The sequence below is a fragment of the Pituophis catenifer genome, unplaced genomic scaffold (assembly GCF_029215685.1).
Source record: "Pituophis catenifer annectens isolate HBS135680 unplaced genomic scaffold, rPitCat1.0.hap2 SCAF_2, whole genome shotgun sequence".
Lineage (NCBI taxonomy): Eukaryota > Metazoa > Chordata > Lepidosauria > Squamata > Colubridae > Pituophis > Pituophis catenifer.
The window spans coordinates 16552735-16570464 of record NW_027256882.1 but is presented as its reverse complement, the minus strand read 5'-3'; the positions used below and the strand labels follow the sequence as shown (position 1 = coordinate 16570464).

The 17730-nt window shown below is 41.1% G+C and overlaps 1 protein-coding gene across 1 annotated transcript; it reads left to right on the top strand.

Annotated features, from left to right (window-relative positions):
- The first annotated feature begins 653 nt into the window (after positions 1-653).
- LOC139309908 (vomeronasal type-2 receptor 26-like) lies at positions 654-14396 on the top strand. Its single transcript, XM_070934095.1, has 5 exons — positions 654-689; positions 4377-5171; positions 8127-8339; positions 11426-11552; positions 13486-14396. The coding sequence occupies exons 1-5, from the start codon at positions 654-656 to the stop codon at positions 14394-14396; spliced, it is 2082 nt and encodes a 693-aa protein (XP_070790196.1).
- Positions 14397-17730: the final 3334 nt, after the last annotated feature.

Sequence of the window (17730 nt, the reverse complement as noted above, 5' to 3'; positions counted from 1 at the left end):
TAAATGGGTCATACCTGCACAGTCCATTTCCATTTTTTAATAATCACTCACTCGTATTCAATGTCTGATCCATATAGGAATAGAGATTAATGTCACTTATGAAATATCCTCTTATTATGATGCTGGTTCTACTTCAATGATTTTGAATCCTGGTTACTAGATAGATGAAAATTAGTACTGCTATAAATAATGGTTTATTTGCGGTTCTTAAACTTAGTGGAAAACTATCTCCATCCCATCTCCGCAAAATTCATTAAAATGAAATGGTGATGAGTGATTATCATTTGTCTCTGGTTTTTGATCAGTATTGGCTTCTGGAGACAAAGATAATTAAATTGAAAAAAAACATTTTATTGCTGTTGATGATGCTGATATTAACGTGAACATTTGTTTATCTTAGTTTACCTTTCAATAAGTTAAGAATACTACGCTATATTTTTAATATTCAAGTGGTGAGCAAGACTCCTGGGCTCCTGCACAATCTCACACTTGGCTACAACATCCATGACAACTATTTGAACACACTTGGGACTTCAGACGCCTTGCTGGACATGCTCTCTACTGGAGAAGCCAATGTTCCCAACTACAGCTGTGGAAGGAAGGACAACATTTTGATTCTTATTGATGCAGCTCCTGAAGATATCTCCACTGAGATGTCAACATTAGGAGGCACCTACAAAGTCCCTCAGGTTTGTAAGTATGTTTTTCTGTGGGCAAATTGAGTGGAATCTGGGCTGGTGTGTGATAGATCCAACCATATCTTCACTTCAGAACTGCTTATCACCATGACATTGTAGGTGTGATGGTTAGGGATGTGTGTGATGTGTGTGATGCAGGGGTCTGCAACCTGCGGCTCTGGAGCCGCATGTGGCTCTTTCATCCTTCTGCTGTGGCTCCCTGTCACTCAAAATACATATCACAACCCCCAATGTGTGACACCCTCCGGCACATGATTTATTGAGCTTTTTCACCCATCTTTTTTTTTTTTTCGGAGTTCAAAATGTTTTTGTTGCATGCAGAAATAAAAATTTGTTTTCTCTGTAGCAGTTCATTGATTTCATAAATGCAATACATTATAGTTTTTTTATACTTAGCATAAAGGTAAAAAATGATATATGCAGTGTTATCTTCATTTTAGATGTCAAAAGGGTTTTGTGGCTCCCGGTGTTTTCTTTTCTGTGGGAAAGGGGTCCAAATTGCTCTTTGAGTGGTTAAGGTTGCCGATCCCTGGTATACACATTGTGGAGGAGGGAAGGATGATAGCAGTGATATCTTTCCATTCCTCCTCCTTCTCCTCCTCCTCCTCCTCCTCCTCCTCCTCCTCCTCCTCCCCCTCCCCCTCCTTCTCCTTCTTCTCCTTCATTCCTGGGAAAGGGAGGAGAGGCTCTGTGTTTGTCTTCTGTACAAACCAAAGATGAAACAGATGTGGGAGGCTCATTTTTGATACAGAATCTTAACAAAAATAATGATATTTTCAAAGGTAGGCAAATCACAGATTTGTGAAAAGAATCCAAATGGATTGTCTTACCTATATCTGATTTTAAGAACCACATGATTTATCAACTCCTAGGGGCCACTATAATTAATTATCCACTTTATTTTAAAAATTACACACATGTTAGCGAACATGTCAACTATGTTTTACCCTAAAATATTCATGATGAAATTTCATCATAAAAGCCTTGAAGAGCAATACAGCCCCTGGGGAAGATTTTCTGCCAGCTGAATTATTTAAAAAAATATATCCCCAGTGGTGGTGTCCTCTATTGGCGAGTTCATTTATACATATCAGTAATTGCTACCATATCCAGTTGAGTTGAAGATGGCTATAGTAGTTTCTATATTTTAAAAATGGACTAGAAAGGACCCTAGCATTTACAGACCCATTAGTCTAGTAGGTATTGTGGCTAAAATAAATGCTCAGATTGTCTTAAGTAGGGTTGAGCAAGGGTAGATGAAAAAATAATTTTTTGCTAAAGAAAAAGCAGACTTTAGACAGAGTTTTGGCTGGCCAAGAGCACTCAATATGTAATCCTCAATGGAACTACATCTACATACAGGGAAGCATGTGGTGTGTTACCTCAAGGTTTTTTCTTAGGTCCAGTGCCCAACTATTGGTGTTACATTAAATCTATGGAAACTGACAGACTCCCCAAATTCTGCTTATAGAAGAGACACCATTTCAATTAATTAATTCAATTCTTGACTTGTACAACTGACAAATGATATTTTAACAGAATAAGAGAGTTGGAAGGGAACTTGTAGGTCATCTAGTCCAAACCCCATTCCACCCAAGGAGGAGATCCTCCACCAGGGGTGTCAAACTCAATTTCATTCAGGGTCGCATCAGGGTTGTGTTTCACTTTGGGGGGGGGCAGGGGGCATGGCCAGAGTGGTGTGGCCAGGGTGGCATGGCTGAGGTGGGTGTGGCCAGCTTGACATCACTCGTATCAGGGGCAGCTGTGGTGGCCAAGTGCTAAGGCAGAACTTCCTTTAGATCTTCCTTCCCTCTCATAATCTCCTTCCTTCCCCACCCCCCGCTCCATTTTCGCTGGCAGAGGCACCACAGGCTGGTCCTTTGCTGTTTCGAGGATGGCCTTGCGGGCCAGATCTAAGCACTCTGTGGGCTGGATCCAGCCCTCGGGCCTTGAGTTTGACACCGCTGCCCTACACCATTTCTGTTGTGACCCAGGCCCAAGTAGGTATTATCAGACGCAACCAGTTCGAAACAAACAGACTTTATTAGAACAGCTGAGAATGAACTCATTCTCAGCGTAGTCCAAACTAATTCAAAACAAATTCTTCATAACACAATTCTTCAGCCTTATCACCAACCTTGGTCTAATTAGGCAACCTGCCAAAGGCTTTTCTTGGCAAAAGTTCAGAAGCAGAAGACGCCGACAAAAAAAATTGCAGCAAGACAAGAAACAAATCTATCAATGTTGTTTTCCGACAAAGAGCCCAAGAGCTGTTGCTGGTCTTTTAAGCCCTATGGGAGGGGCCAATTATCTCTTGGCCCTACTCCCGAGTTCGTCCTTTTTACTTTAGCTGCTCTTGCCTTCTGGCAGCTCTTCTCATGTGTGCACTAGGAACAGGAACTTCTGTTCCTCTGCCTCTCTGCTGTCAGCCTCTGTAGGCTCCGGAATCCGCACATCACTCCCAGATGGCCCTGGCCCCATCTCTGCCTCCGACACAGAGCCCGGGCCTTCCCTAGCCTTCAGGACTGGCCCATGTTTTTCCTCAGCCTCCTCACTGTCTGACTCCACTGCCAGCTCCACAGACTGCTGACAGACCACAACAATTTCTGACAGTGATGAAGCTCCCACATGTGGTCTTCCTGCCTCTTATGCAACAGAGGAACAATTTATAAAGGTTGCTGCTGAAAGAATTCAGATATTGAAGCAGAGACAGTTACAGCCATGTTCAGTGAGAATGGCACATTGAAATGGAGGAGCCATTACAAATGTACTTCCAAAAGGGCAAATACTTCAATGTAGAAATGCATAAATATATTTAGGTGATATTTATTGAAGCAAGATTTGAGCAATTTGACAGAACGGTTAGCTATGGAAGGTTTAACCAAGACCCTTACAATAAACAGACTTGTATTTGCTGAGCTCCAGAGATAGACAAAATACTTCTATTATTTGAATGTCAATTATATAAGAAAGAGATATCTTAGACTGAAGATTAGACAAACGATATATTGGTATCCCTATATTATTAAAAAAAAAAATCCTGAATGGTCAAAGTCAGTGATGGGATTCAAAATTTTTTACTACTGGTTCTGTGGGCATGGCTTGGTGGGCATGGCTTGATGGGTGTTGCAGGGGAAAGATACTGTAAAATCTCCATTCCCACCCCACTCCAGGGGAAGGATACTGCAAAATCCCCATTTCCTCCTGATCAGCTGGGACTCTAGAGGCAGAGAATAGATGGGGGCGAGGCCAGTCCGAGTTGGTATTCACCGGTTCTCCGAACTACTCAAAATTTCTGCTACCGGTTCTCCAGAACTGGTCAGAACCTGCTGAATACCACCTCTGTTCAAAGTATATATAATATGGTCCTTTATTTAAACAAAACATTTCAGTTCACATCTGTGTATGCAGGTTGATTCCTGTCAAATTGTAGGGATGATACAGAAATATGATTTGCATTCTCTGTTCTTCCTCTTTTTAACTTATTTGGTGTTTGATATGGTTTTATTAATGTTATCTTTTTATTCTGTATCTTCATATTGCTTAAGGACTGATCAGCAATAAACTATTGAAAATACATTTACGAGAATGAAATAAAATATATTATAAAATATATATATTATAATATTTTAGAATTAATCTGACTCCAAATATAAATATTTGTCATTGCTTTTTCAGACCAGTTTTGAATTATTTTCAGAGTTTCTGCATGATAAGAGTCAATTGCCCTTTTACCACCGGCTTCATCCAAAAAAAGGGTTCCTCTACTCAGGAATCGTCCAAGTGCTCCTCCATTTCAGATGGACCTTGATTGGTCTCTTTGCTTCAGATACAGACAATGGAGAGAATTTCATGAGGACTTTGACTCCTTTACTTATCAAGAATGGAATTTGTGCTGTTATATCACAACGATTCTCAAGAACTAGCCACCCAGCACCCCTCAGGGATACCATCTCTAGTTGGAGACAAGTCAATGTCTTTGTTCACTACATAGAATATGGTACCATTTTGGAAAGAATTCTTCCTTTTCACTTAACACTTAGGCGTTTGCCCGGACACATTGAAGGGAAAGTCTGGATCACAACACTCGTTGGACTATTTCCATTGGGAAAGCACAGACTTCTCAAATATGTGAATAGTATCTGGACTCTTGATTTTGTGAGAAAAACGGAGCCAGCAAAAGATGCCTTTGTACCCAATTTCTTTCTGGATCCACCATTTGGAGCTCAGTCATTTCTCTGTTCTTTTTCAAAGCATGTCTTTTCTGTCAAAGGCCGGAGAAGATGCACTGAGCAATCACTACTGGAGACTGAAAAGAAAAATAAAATGATCAAAATCATGAATTTCCACCATTTTTACAGTGCCATTAAGACTCTGGCCCATGCTTTGGATGCTGCGTATTCCTCCAGATTCAGAAGTAGAAGGAAGTACGGCAAAGTGAGGTTGCGGCCTTCAAGGCTGGAGCCATGGCAGGTATGGGGTCCTGACAAGGATCCATCCAAATTAGTTTCTTTTGAGAAGGAATCCAAAGGAATCTTCTCATTGACTTTCCTCAAGGTTAAGAGCAGGTCCTTTGATCTCATCCTTGGCTTCATTGTTGTTTCCTGAAGTTGATCCAGTTTTTGTGTAATGTCTTCTCCAAGTATGGTGCCTACAAGTTGCACTTGTACTTGAATTGGTGTGTCCCCGACCACAACGTTCACTTCTTGAGACTATGGTTACATTTGCCTTCTTTCAATGAACATCACACTGCTGACTCACTGTTAAGGATATTGTTGTGTTAACCAACCAGCAGAGCGTAGAGCACAGGGAAACGGTGCTGAGAGCAATGAATAAAATACATACAAACTGGTTTATCAAAGTTTTTACTTTATAGTGAAAAACGATCTCATAGTCTTTAATCAATCCAAGTCTATGCCAGTCAAATCAGTCCAGTGATACAAAAATCTTCTTACCACACAAAACAGCAGTAGGTAATAATAGCAGCACATACACGCTGGTAACAGATCACGATGGTAGCATATCTGCCCACGATGATAGCATGTCTACACACGATGGTAGCATATCATCAATGACTACATTTCAGCTCCCTTCTTAAATACAGTTACAACAGAGCTTATCCAATCAGGATACAATGACTCAGCATTACAATGACTCAGCATTACTTATTAAAGTCATAGAATACATATTCATGTTAAAGTCATAGAACACATATATTGCCTGGACAACCTGTTAGACATACACCATATCCTAACACTCACATTCAATGTGCAATCAACTACTACTTTAACATCATTTTCACAAATATTCTTATCAAGTTTGGCATCCATCATTCCTTTTCTTGTGCATCATCAATGAGAGCATCATCAAAATAATTATTTGATTGTCATCAAATATTTCAAATACTCTGTAATAATATCGAGTTATTAGTTATTAGTGACCAGTATAGATATATAATACTATGAGAAAAACAAACAAAATCTAAACGATCAACATTGTATCTTAGAAATAGAAATAGAATAACAGAGTTGGAAGGAACCCTGGAGGTCTTCTAGTCCAACCCCCTGCCCAGGCAGGAAACCCTATACCATTTCAGACAAATGGTTATCCAACATCTTCTTAAAAATTTCCAGTGTTGGAGCATTCACAACTTCTCCAGGCAAGTTGTTCCACTTATTGTTTTAACTGTTAGGAAATTTCTCCTTAGTTCTAAGTTGCTTCTCTCCTTGATTAATTTCCACCCATTGCTTCTTGTTCTACCCTCAGGTGCTTTGAAGAATAGTTTGACTCCCTCTTCTTTGTGGCAGCCCCTGAGATATTGGAACTGCTATCATGTCTCCCCTAGTCCTTCTTCTCATTAAACTAGACATACCCAGTTCCTGCAACCGTTCTTCTTATGTTTTAGTCTCCAGTCCCCTAATCATCTTTGTTGCTCTTCTCTGCACTCTTTAGAGTCTCAACATCTTTTTTACATCGTGGTGACCAAAAATGAATGCAATATTCCAAGTGTGGCCTTACCAAGACATTATAAAGTGGTATTAACACTTCACGTGATCTTGATTCTATCCCTCTGTTTATGCAGCCCAGAACTGTGTTGGCTTTTTTAGCAGCTGCTGCACACTGCTGGCTCATATCTAAATGGTTGTCCACTAGAACTCCAAGATCCCTCTCACAGTTACTACTATTGAGCAAGGTACCACATATACGGTACCTGTGCATTTTGTTTTTCTTCCCTAAATGTAGAACCTTGCTTTTTTCACTGTTGAATTTCATTTTGTTAGATAGCGCCCAATGTTCAAGTCTGTCAAGATCCTTCTGTATCTTGAGCCTATCTTTTGGAGTGTTGGCTATTCCTGCCAGCTTGGTGTCATCTGAAAATTTGATGAGTTCCCCATGTATCCCCTCGTCCAAGTCATTGATGAAGATGTTGAAGAGCACTGGGCCTAAAACAGAGCCCTGGGGTACTCCATACTTCCCTCCATATAGACACAGTTCCATTGAGGACTACATGTTATCTTGTTCTTGCACAAGATTATATAGTTTATCAAATCTTAGCTGCTAAAGTCCTAATTGCTAAACATGAGATATTTTTCTACTGCATTTTACTAATGCACTTTTTCTATAGGAAATCAAGTTTTTCTAAAAGTTTGGTATTATTGAAGATGATACAATTTTAAATAGTTTTATCCACTTAATGATTGTACCATCCCGCCCTCATTTAATTAGGTACCTAATCATCAAATCAGGAATTTGTTTGTTAATGCTTTACCAAAATCAATTTATAACACCTTCATTCCCTCAATGTTTAGTCAGAGAATTTGTGACCTCTTGTATAATGTTCCCCACAATTGGCAAATATTGTGAAGTATACTTTCTTCAATTCATACACTGTCAATATATGTTTGACACAGTTTGCTGAACCTTTCTTTTTCACTTTTGAAAGTAGTGATAAAACCCAACTAATATTTCCAAGTTAGACCAGTAGTGGGTTACAATTTTTTTTACTACCGGTTCTGTGGGCGTGACTTGGTGGGCATGGCATAGCTTGATGGGTGTGGCTTGGTGGGCATGGCAGGGGAAGGATACTGTAAAATCTCCATTCCCACCCCACTCCAGGGGAAGGATACTGTAAAATCTCCATTCCCAACCCACTCCAGGGGAAGGCTACTGCAAAATCCCCATTTCCTCCTGATCAGCTGGGACTTGGGAGGCAGAGACTAGATGGGGGCAGGGCCAGTCAGAATTTTTACTACCAGTTCTCCGAACTACTCAAAATTTCCACTATTGGTTCTCCAGAACTGGTGAGAACCTGCTGAAACCCACCTCTGAGTTAGACCACTGCAGAAGAAAAATTCAAACGAGAACAGACAACAAGAAATAAGTTATCAAGATCAATGCTTTTAAAATTCCTACATGTTCCAATTATAGCTCCATCCCTTTCTAGAGAAGAATGAGTTTTTCAATCATTCCACATTCAAACTGTACTGGGACCAAAATGGCGATTTAGCAGGAGATCTGAAAATCATTAACTGGGTGGTTTCTCCCAAGATGAATCTCATCAAAAACAACCTGGGGAGGTTTGAAAGACAGAGATTTATCATCAACCAAGATCATCTGTCTCAGCTAAAGTTGCTCAACAAGGTGGGAGAACTATGGATGACTTTTCTCTAGTTTCAAATGGGCTCTGACCCATTTCATTGGACTAAGCCCATGTACCATTGCTTAGTGCTGAAATTGAGAAACTGCATGAAAATGGTAAGACAGTACCTCAAGCACAAGGGATGGTGGTTTGCTGTTCCTTACTGTCCTCAAACAGTAAAGAAGGTGGCAATTTTGTTGACTAGTGCCTGGATTGGCTAGTCGGTGGGTTGACTAGGTTTGGATTGAGCTGAATGTAAGTGTCAGTTTTGGAAGTCAATTTTCTTTGTTGCTTCTTAACAGCCACATATTTTAGCTGGGGAAGTTGGGCGGGGGTTGTTGTTGGAGCGGTAGAAAGTTAGTCATAACAACATTCCGTATTCAAGGACTTTTGCCTGCGTCTGATGGAGACTGCCTGAAGATTGTATCCAGTTGAGTGTGAAGAGTTGATTGGACAATGTGATGGACTTGTGGGTGTGGGGCAGGGCTGTGAACTGTCAGCTGGGTGTGGAAAACCTGGAAGCTTTCAGATTCGGGTTTTTCCAGATGTGCCAACATGACATCTCTAATAAATTGGAACTTTGAGGAACTTCTGGCCTCAGAGCTTTTTTTCATTGGGGGTGTTCCTTGGAACCCTGACAGAAATTGAATCAAGAGTGGGTGGAGGTTCTGTTGGCCCCAGTGGGAAATAACTTTTGCAAACGGGATTTACCTTACAATGATTGGGGCCAATGTCCCATGAACCGGCATGGCAAGATGTTCTAAGCAACCCAGACTTGGCCAAAGTTATTCATTCCAATCTTTCAACCCATTATGATAATGCAACAGGCCTTCTGCTGAAAGTCCAAGACTTTCTCTTCACATGGAATCATACTGACAGTATGATACACATACTGATGCTCCCTGACCCAAAACACTGAAGCACTGAAACATGACTTTGACTCAAAGAAATGCCCTTCCTGCAGTGGTGGGTTTACTTATTTTTGCTACTGGTTCGCTCGCAAGCGTGCTACTTCTGCGCATGCGCAGAGCGTATTTGATGACGCTCTAGTGGGTGGGTGGGCAGAGCCTCCTGCCACCACTGCTACTGATTTGCCCAAACCTGGGCGAACTGGTAGCAACCCACCACTGCCTTCTTGATATGTGAAGTAAAGAGGGACAATTTGAAACAAAAATTTGGCCTTTGGCTTGTAAGACAGCACCTCATCTGAAAACCTCTTGAATGCAATTTTCCATCTTGATTGTTACCTACCTCAAGTATGCTGGGGGGGGGAAGAGGTTCCAAATTTAACCAATAACAAATATGGGTTTGTTTTTCCATTCTGGTTGTTGTTACCTAATTGTCTTTCTTCAAGACAATTGAAGGGAGGACTTTTTTGGATACCTGGCTGGAGCTTAACATTTCCCTTTCCCACACAAAGCTTAGAAATGTCTCTTTCTGATATAGGACTCATACTGATATCCCACGTGCTGGAGAAAACAGATGCCCAGGTTACCCTTTTTGAGGGATACATAAAGCAGTAACAGTAACAGAGTTGGAAGGTACCTTGGAGGTCATCTAGTCCAACCCCCTGCTCACACAGGAGACCTATACTAGGGATTCGAACTGCCGAACTGCCAACCTTTCTGATCGACAAGCTCAGTGTCTTATCCACTGAGCCACCTACGGTAGTCAGACTACATTCTCACGACTTCACCTCTTTATTTATTTATTTATTTATTTATTTATTATTTTGTTAAGCATATATAACAGGTAAAAGGATAAACATAATTTGAATACATGAAAAGAGTAAGTAAAAAGGAATATTAGGACAGGGACGGTAGGCACGCTGGTGCGCTTATGCACGCCCCTTACAGACCTCTTAGGAATGGGATGAGGTCAACAGTAGATGGTTTAAGGTTAAAGTTTTGGGGGTTTGGGGAAGAAACTACAGAGTCAGGTTGTGCATTCCAGGCATTGACCACTCTGTTACTGAAGTCATATTTTCTGCAATCCAGTTTGGAGCGGTTTACCTTGAGTTTGTATCTATTATTTGCTTGTGTATTGTTGTGGTTGAAGGTGAAGTAGTCATTGACATTGTGGCAAATAATTTTATGTACTATGCTTAAATCAGACTGAAGTCAGCATAGTTCTAAGTTGTCTAAATCCAAAATTTGGAGTCTGGTGGCATAAGGTATTTTAATGCGGGTAGAGGAATGGAGGACTCTTCTCGAAAAATATCTCTGGACTCTCTCGATTCTATTTATGTCCAATATGAGTGCGGGTTCCAGACAGATGAGCTATATTCAAGAAGTGATTTAGCAAATGTTTTGTATGCTCTAGTTAGTACAATATTACCAGAGAAGAAGCTATGCCAGATTAGGTTAACAACTCTTAATGCCTTTTTGGCAATGTTGTTACAGTGGGTTCTGGCAGAAATGAGTACTCCAAGATCCTTGACAGGGTGAGGGTCATCTACAAGGTCATGTCCATCTAATTTATATTTTATGCTTTGATTTTTTTTAATTTTATTTAATTTTTTTTTTTTTTTGCCAATGTGCAAGACAGAGCATTTATTGGTTGAGATTTGAAGTTGCCACTTCAAATCTTCCTTCACTAAAGTTCTAGAAACTGAGCAGGCAATTTGTCATAGTATATTCATGAACTGGAATAGGACATGGCAGTTGGGTCAGCCAATGCGGGCTGTTTGGAAACTGAAACAGTATTTGTTTGTATGGGGCCATAAGAGACAGTTTGAAGTCTGGGCGTGGCTTAGACTTGCTGAAATATATATATATATATATAAGAGTTGGTTTGGCCTCTAATGAGAGCCTCTGTATAATATATACCCTCTGTATCTGTCTACTCTGTAATGACTTGCTTCTATGAATATTGCTTCTCTGTTCCTGATATTGTATGCTGAATTCTCCTGTCTGGTATTGTATATAAAGAAATTTCTTATGTAATTTTGAATCCTGCTGAAGTTCATTTTATTGTGTGTGATTGTGTGTGCTGCAACAGACTCTGACACAATTTTAGTCTTATTTCATGTCGGGATGGTTAGAGCTAACATATTTTCTTTGGAATACCTTTTTTTTCCCCTGCTTAGACTCTTCCTCAGTCCAAATGTGTGGAAAAATGTCACCCTGGATTTCTCAAGCGGAAACGAGAAGGAGAACCAGTTTGTTGCTATGACTGTGTTCCTTGTCCGGAGGGGACCATCTCCCCTCAGGAAGGTAGGTGACACCAAAGAAAAGGACAGGCCTTGTGGAAATGGATTCATCCAGAGAATTTTCATAAAGTCTAAATTATAAAGACAGTTTGAAGTTCAACTTTCTTCTCATTTATTTTCAAACTGCACAATTTGTAATCTAAATGGAAGAATACCAAAAAGATCTGGAAGGAAAATCTGAACCAAGATAGGAGGGTGTGACAGACTGGCCAAGCTTTTACGACTACCAGAGAAAATGCCTCTTATGCTTCTTTGTTTCAATATGGTTGTCTACATTTACTTCTCTAGGAACCTCTGAGTTTTTTGAAACTTGAAGAATTGTCTTAGGTACATCTCCTAGAATGATTACTGCAATGCATTCTATGTGGACCTCCACTTGAGGATCACCAAGAAGGTGTTCCTAGTCCACAATTAGATGATGTGGAAAATTGTATGTACAACTCATTACGTACAAATTACCACTGATGCCAGTAGCCATTCTAGATTAGTTGCAGGACTAGCTTTCTCTGCCAACCAAGTAAATTTTATTTATTTAGTTAGTTAGTTTGTCAAACATGTATTAGATAACAGATATAAATATAAACATGATTATGAATACATGAAATGGGTATGAATAAAAGGGGACATTAGGACAGGGACGGTAGGCACGTTGGTTCACTTATGCACACCCCTTAAAGACCTCTTAGGAATGGAGTGAGGTACAAGAGAAACATCCTCTGGTTCCCGTACACTAACAAATAACATCTGACATGACTTAGAAAGTTTGCCTAGGAAGAGAAACAGATTCATTTTTTACCTCTAGAAATAGCAATAGCACTTAGACTTATATACCACTTTATAGTGCTTTACAGCCCTCTCTAAGTGGTTTACAGAGTCAGCCTATTGCCCCCAATAATCTGAGTCCTCATTTTACTCACCTCAGAAGAATGGAAGGCTGAATCAACCTTGAGCCTGGTGAGATTCAAACTGCCAAATTGCTGGCAGCCAGCAGTCAGCAGAAGTAGCCTGCAGTACTGCGCTCTAACCACTGCACCACCACGGCTCATAATGTAGCTTTCTATTAAGGTTACAGAGGAAATCGTTCAAGTCCACCAGAGGGCAGGACAAGAAATAATGGTTGAAAACTAAACAAAGAGAGAAGCAACCTGGAATTAAGGAGAAACTTCCTAATAGTGAGGACCATTAACCAGTTGGAACAGCTTGCCTTCAGAAATCGTGGGTGCTCCATCATTGGTGATTTTCAAGAAGAGACTGGACAGTCACTTGTCTGAGATGGTATAGGTTCTCCAGATTGGGCAGGGGGCTGGACTAGAAGACCTCCAAGGTCCCTTCCATTTCTATTCTATTCTATTCTATTCTATTCTATTCTATTCTATTCTATTCTATTCTATTCTATTCTATTCTATTCTATTCTATTCTATTCTATTCTATTTTTTTTAAATTTGATTTATATGCCGCCCTTCTCCGGAGACTCAGGGCGGCTTACAATGTGCTAAGCAATAGCCTTCATTCTTTTGTATATTTATACAAAGTCAGCTTATTGCCCCCACAACTGGGTCCTCAATTTACCTACCTTAGAAAGGATGGAAGGCTGAGTCAACCTTGAGCCTTGGTGAGATTCGAACCTGCAGTAATTGCAGGCATCTGGTCTTAATAACCAGCTTAATAACAGGGTGCCTTAGACCAATGTATTACCAAGGCTCTATTCTATTCTATTCTATTCTCCCCCCCTCCCCCCTTTAATAGATCTTAGCAATAGGGATAGAAAAAAAGAGTACAATTATACTCTTCTATGAGTTTTTTTTTCTTTTTGGCTCAACTGTTAACAAATTCTTCTTTGAGAATACTTGTGGAGTCAACTGTTGTCCCAAAAAGATATTTCTTAAAAGGTGACAAGACAGAATGTTAAAGAAATATTGCTTTTTTTCTTTTCTCAGATATGGAAAAATGCACCAAATGTCCAGATGATAAATATCCAAATGAGGGCAAAGTCCAATGTATCCTCAAAGCTGTGACCTACTTGGCTTATGAGGAACATCTTGGCATCATCCTGGTCTCTTTGTTGTTCCTCTTATTCCTAATGACAACCCTCATTTTAATCACATTCATTAAATACCTAGAAACTCCCATTGTCAAAGCCAACAACCGGGATCTCTCTTACATCCTCCTGATCTCCCTCCTGCTTTGCTTCTTGTCTCCTTTTCTTTTCATTGGCCGACCCAGGAAAGCCTCCTGCCTTCTCCAACAAGCCATTTTCAGCATCATCTTCTCAGTTGCCATTTCTTCTCTCTTGGCCAAAACAATCATGGTGGTGCTGGCTTTCCTAGCCACAAAACCAGGAAACCCAGTGAAGAGATGGTTGGGGAAAAGCTTGGCCAATTCCATCATCCTTTCTTGTTCTGCTATCCAAATTATCATCTGCTTCATCTGGCTGGGAGTTTCTCCTTCATTCCCTGACTCTGATTTCCACTCCCAGTATGGAGAAATCATCCTGCAATGCAATGAAGGCTCGGTTGTCATGTTCTACATCACCCTTAGCTATCTTGGCTTCCTGGCTGCCATCTGCTTCACGGTGGCTTTCCTGGCCAGGAATCTGCCTGGGGCCTTCAATGAAGCCAAGCTGATCACCTTCAGCATGCTGGTCTTCTGCAGTGTCTGGGTGAGTTTTGTACCCACCTACCTGAGCACCAAAGGAAAATACATGGTGGCTGTGCAAGTTTTCTCCATCTTGTCCTCCAATGCTGGTCTCCTATGCTGCATCTTCATTCCCAAGTGCTACATTATCTTTCTGAGGCCTGACCTGAATACAAAGGAGTACCTTACGGCCAGAAGAAATGTGAAAATGTGAGACAGAGGAATTTCAAAGAGTACAAGTTGAATAATGGTGTTGAGCGCCCTCAACAACTTATCGAATAAGAGGGGCACTCCACGTGGACAACCAGTTGGCTGAACATATTAATGCCAGAATAATAAACACAGGTGTTGGTGATGGTGGCGAGAATGGGGCGATAGCGGTAGCAATGTTGGTAGTGGGATTAGTGGGGTTCGGTACAGCTGTCTGTGGGATTTTGGGAGGTAGGAATCCTGTGCTGGATAGTTGGGACAGCCCGACCTGAAGCTGTAAACACAGACTGATGATGTCATATGCCAACAATCCGAGGAAAGCTCCAGCAACTTCAAAGTGGGGAGAAAAGCATGCAGCTAATCAACTGACGCTGATTGTGGGCAATTACAAAGCAGCCGGCAGGATAGCCTATAAAAAGTAGCTGAGTAGCGGCTGCTCTCAGCTCCAGCTTTATTCTTGTATAGAGAGCCGGAATTTGCTTATCATCTGTCGAGTAGCTGTCAGTAAACAAGTTAAATCATAGTTTGAGTTGTGTGTTTAACTCGGCCAGCACAGGCAGGAAAGAAAAGCCGAGAAATGGTCCAAGATGTTTTCCATGCATGAGTATAACAATGATTTTGCTGGGGAAAATTATAGGCAGTTGGACAATGGTGTCCTCCATCTTTGTACCGTAGAATTGCAAGATGGATACATCTTTCGTTAGCAGTTGAATAATCCTCATCCTAATTTGGCTGGAGGTGTTTCCCTGCTCTCTTTATCCTGATAATGCTGAGAATCCAATACTGCAAAGAACCCCAGTTGCACATAAACTATGATGAAACTGAAATAATGGCATTTTACACATTCTATTGGACAACAGCCAATAGAATACATGTTCTTGGACAGGAACAGGAAGTTCAAGTGCAAAGCTGAAAGAAGATATAAAAATTCCCTATTCTCAACTCCATTTTGTCAGCTGCCCAGAACCACAAACCCACATGGTTCTGCTTCATCAATAAACCATTTTTCCAATCAGTGTCCATGTTTCCAGTGTCTTTCTCCCAGCTTGGAACTGAACCAGACGGATATTTCTTCCCACAAGCTGTTTAGATACGCATCTGTATGCAAGCACAGCTAAGTTACTCCTTGTTTTGTGACAGACATTCAGCTTGTACTAACTTGTGAAGAATCTCATCTGCCAACCTTTCCTGAAATTGGTCATTCAGCATTTTGCAAAGGGTGTTTTCATGGCTGCATTTGAAAGATGCTGAGAAGTCACAGAGATGGAGGCAATACTGTACCTTTTTATATGAGGACCCAGATTGTGGGGGCAATAAGCTGACTTTGTATAAAAATATACAAAAGTATGAAGGCTATTGCTTAACACCTTGTAAGCCACCCTGAGTCTTCGGAGAAGGGCGGCATATAAATCAAATAAAAAAAAAAATCCACCCAGAAACTAGTTTGTGGGGACCTGGAATTTGAATTAGTCCAAGACTCAAGAGCAGGGTCACTGTTCTCAACCTGTCCAATGGCCTAAGGGTCAAGAGTCAAATTCATACACAGAGATCACACTTGAGCTGAACATTATTTCCAGCAAAGAGAAGAGAGGGAACCCCCAGTCTCTTCTATAGGCTGACATTCCTCAGAATGTTGCTGCATCCAATTTGTATTTGTATTTGTATTTGTATTTGTCACTGCTTGGAATCTTGACTCTGTTGCTAAGCAACTAACCTCCCTTTTGCTCTCCTTTCTCCTGGGCCATGACAAGTCAACACCTCAAGATCCAAAATAAACAACAAAGGAGACAAATAACAACCTTGGTTTGCCCCTTCTAGATATCACATGGGTTAGTGAGATTCACCATTAATCATAATTGGAGCCTTCTGACACTAAATTCCTTGAATAAAATTCTCAGCAAAGTTCACATCTTCTAGAACTTTTAGTTAAAAAGACCAATTCAAATTCCAGGTCTCCCCAAACTAGTTTCCAGATGGATGTGGCAAGAAATCAAGTCTCACCATCCACCACACTGTGGGCACTGGCACCATCTCCCCTGCAGACCTCACGGCCCGCTCTTTATTTAATAAACCAAGAAACTTCAACGTATAGAGGATTTCAGTGTCTTACATGAACATGGAAAGACAACACAGAGAGTGTCAAGGGAAAAAAACTTCAATCCCTGCTTTGATTTTCTCCCTATTTTCCCAATTATATAGTCCACCGGCTTTGATTTTCCTGTATTTTAGTCATCTCTCATCCAGAAATTGATATTTCCAGAAAAAGATTGGAAATGAAATTTCACTTCAGACACAAAGAATTTTAGAATCAACTCCAATTTAGGGTTCATATATGGAGATCTAAAGTAAAAGAAAATCACAAACAAGCTCTACTCTTAACATAAAACATGGTTCAAGGGAATATGAGCTGTGGCAGCACAGTGGTTAGAATGCAGTACTGTAGGCTACTTCTGTTGCCTGCCAGCTGCCAGCAGTTTTGGCAGTTTGAGTCTCACCAGGCTCAAGGTTGACTCAGCCTTCCATCCTTCCAAGGTGGGTAAAATGAGGATCCAGATTGTTGGGGACAATAGGCTGACTCTGTAAACTGCTTAGAGAAGGATGTAAAACACTGTGAAGCAGTACATAAGTCTAAGTGCTAATGCTAATAATTGCCTTCATAGCTCTGGGTGACCTTGCCCAGGAGTCTCTGTAGAAGATACCATCTTAAAAAACAGCAAAAGTTACCTGGTTGTTGATATACCTTAATCCAGCATCATTTTTTGGACATGTCCTGACAGGAAGGACCACAACCACTACAGAACAGTGGCCCCCAGGGATGTAACCTCTGTAGTAGGGGTTTGCTCACACTAAACATAGATGAGATGTTCATCCATGGCAGGCATAACAACAGGCTTGTTATGGGCTCTGACTAGAGGTGGGTTTCAGCAGGTTCTGACTAGTTCTGGAGAACCGGTAGCGGACATTTTGAGTAGTTTGGAGAACCGGTAGTAAAAATTCTGACTGGCCCCGCCCTCATCTATTCTCTGCCTCCCAAGTCCCAGCTGATCGGGAGGAAATGGGGATTTTGCAGTAACCTTCCCCTGGATTGGGGAGGGAATGGAGATTTTACAGTATCCTTTCCCTGCCATGCCCATCAAGCCACACCCACCCACCAAGCCACACGACGCCCACCAAGCCATACCCACAGAACCGGTAGTAAAAAATTTTGAAACCCACCACTGGCTCTGACCAATTCAAATTCCAGGTCCCCCCCAAACTAGTTTCCAGGTGGATGTGGCAAGAAATCAGGTCTCATCATCCACCACACTGTGGGCACTGCCACCACCTCACCTGCAGAC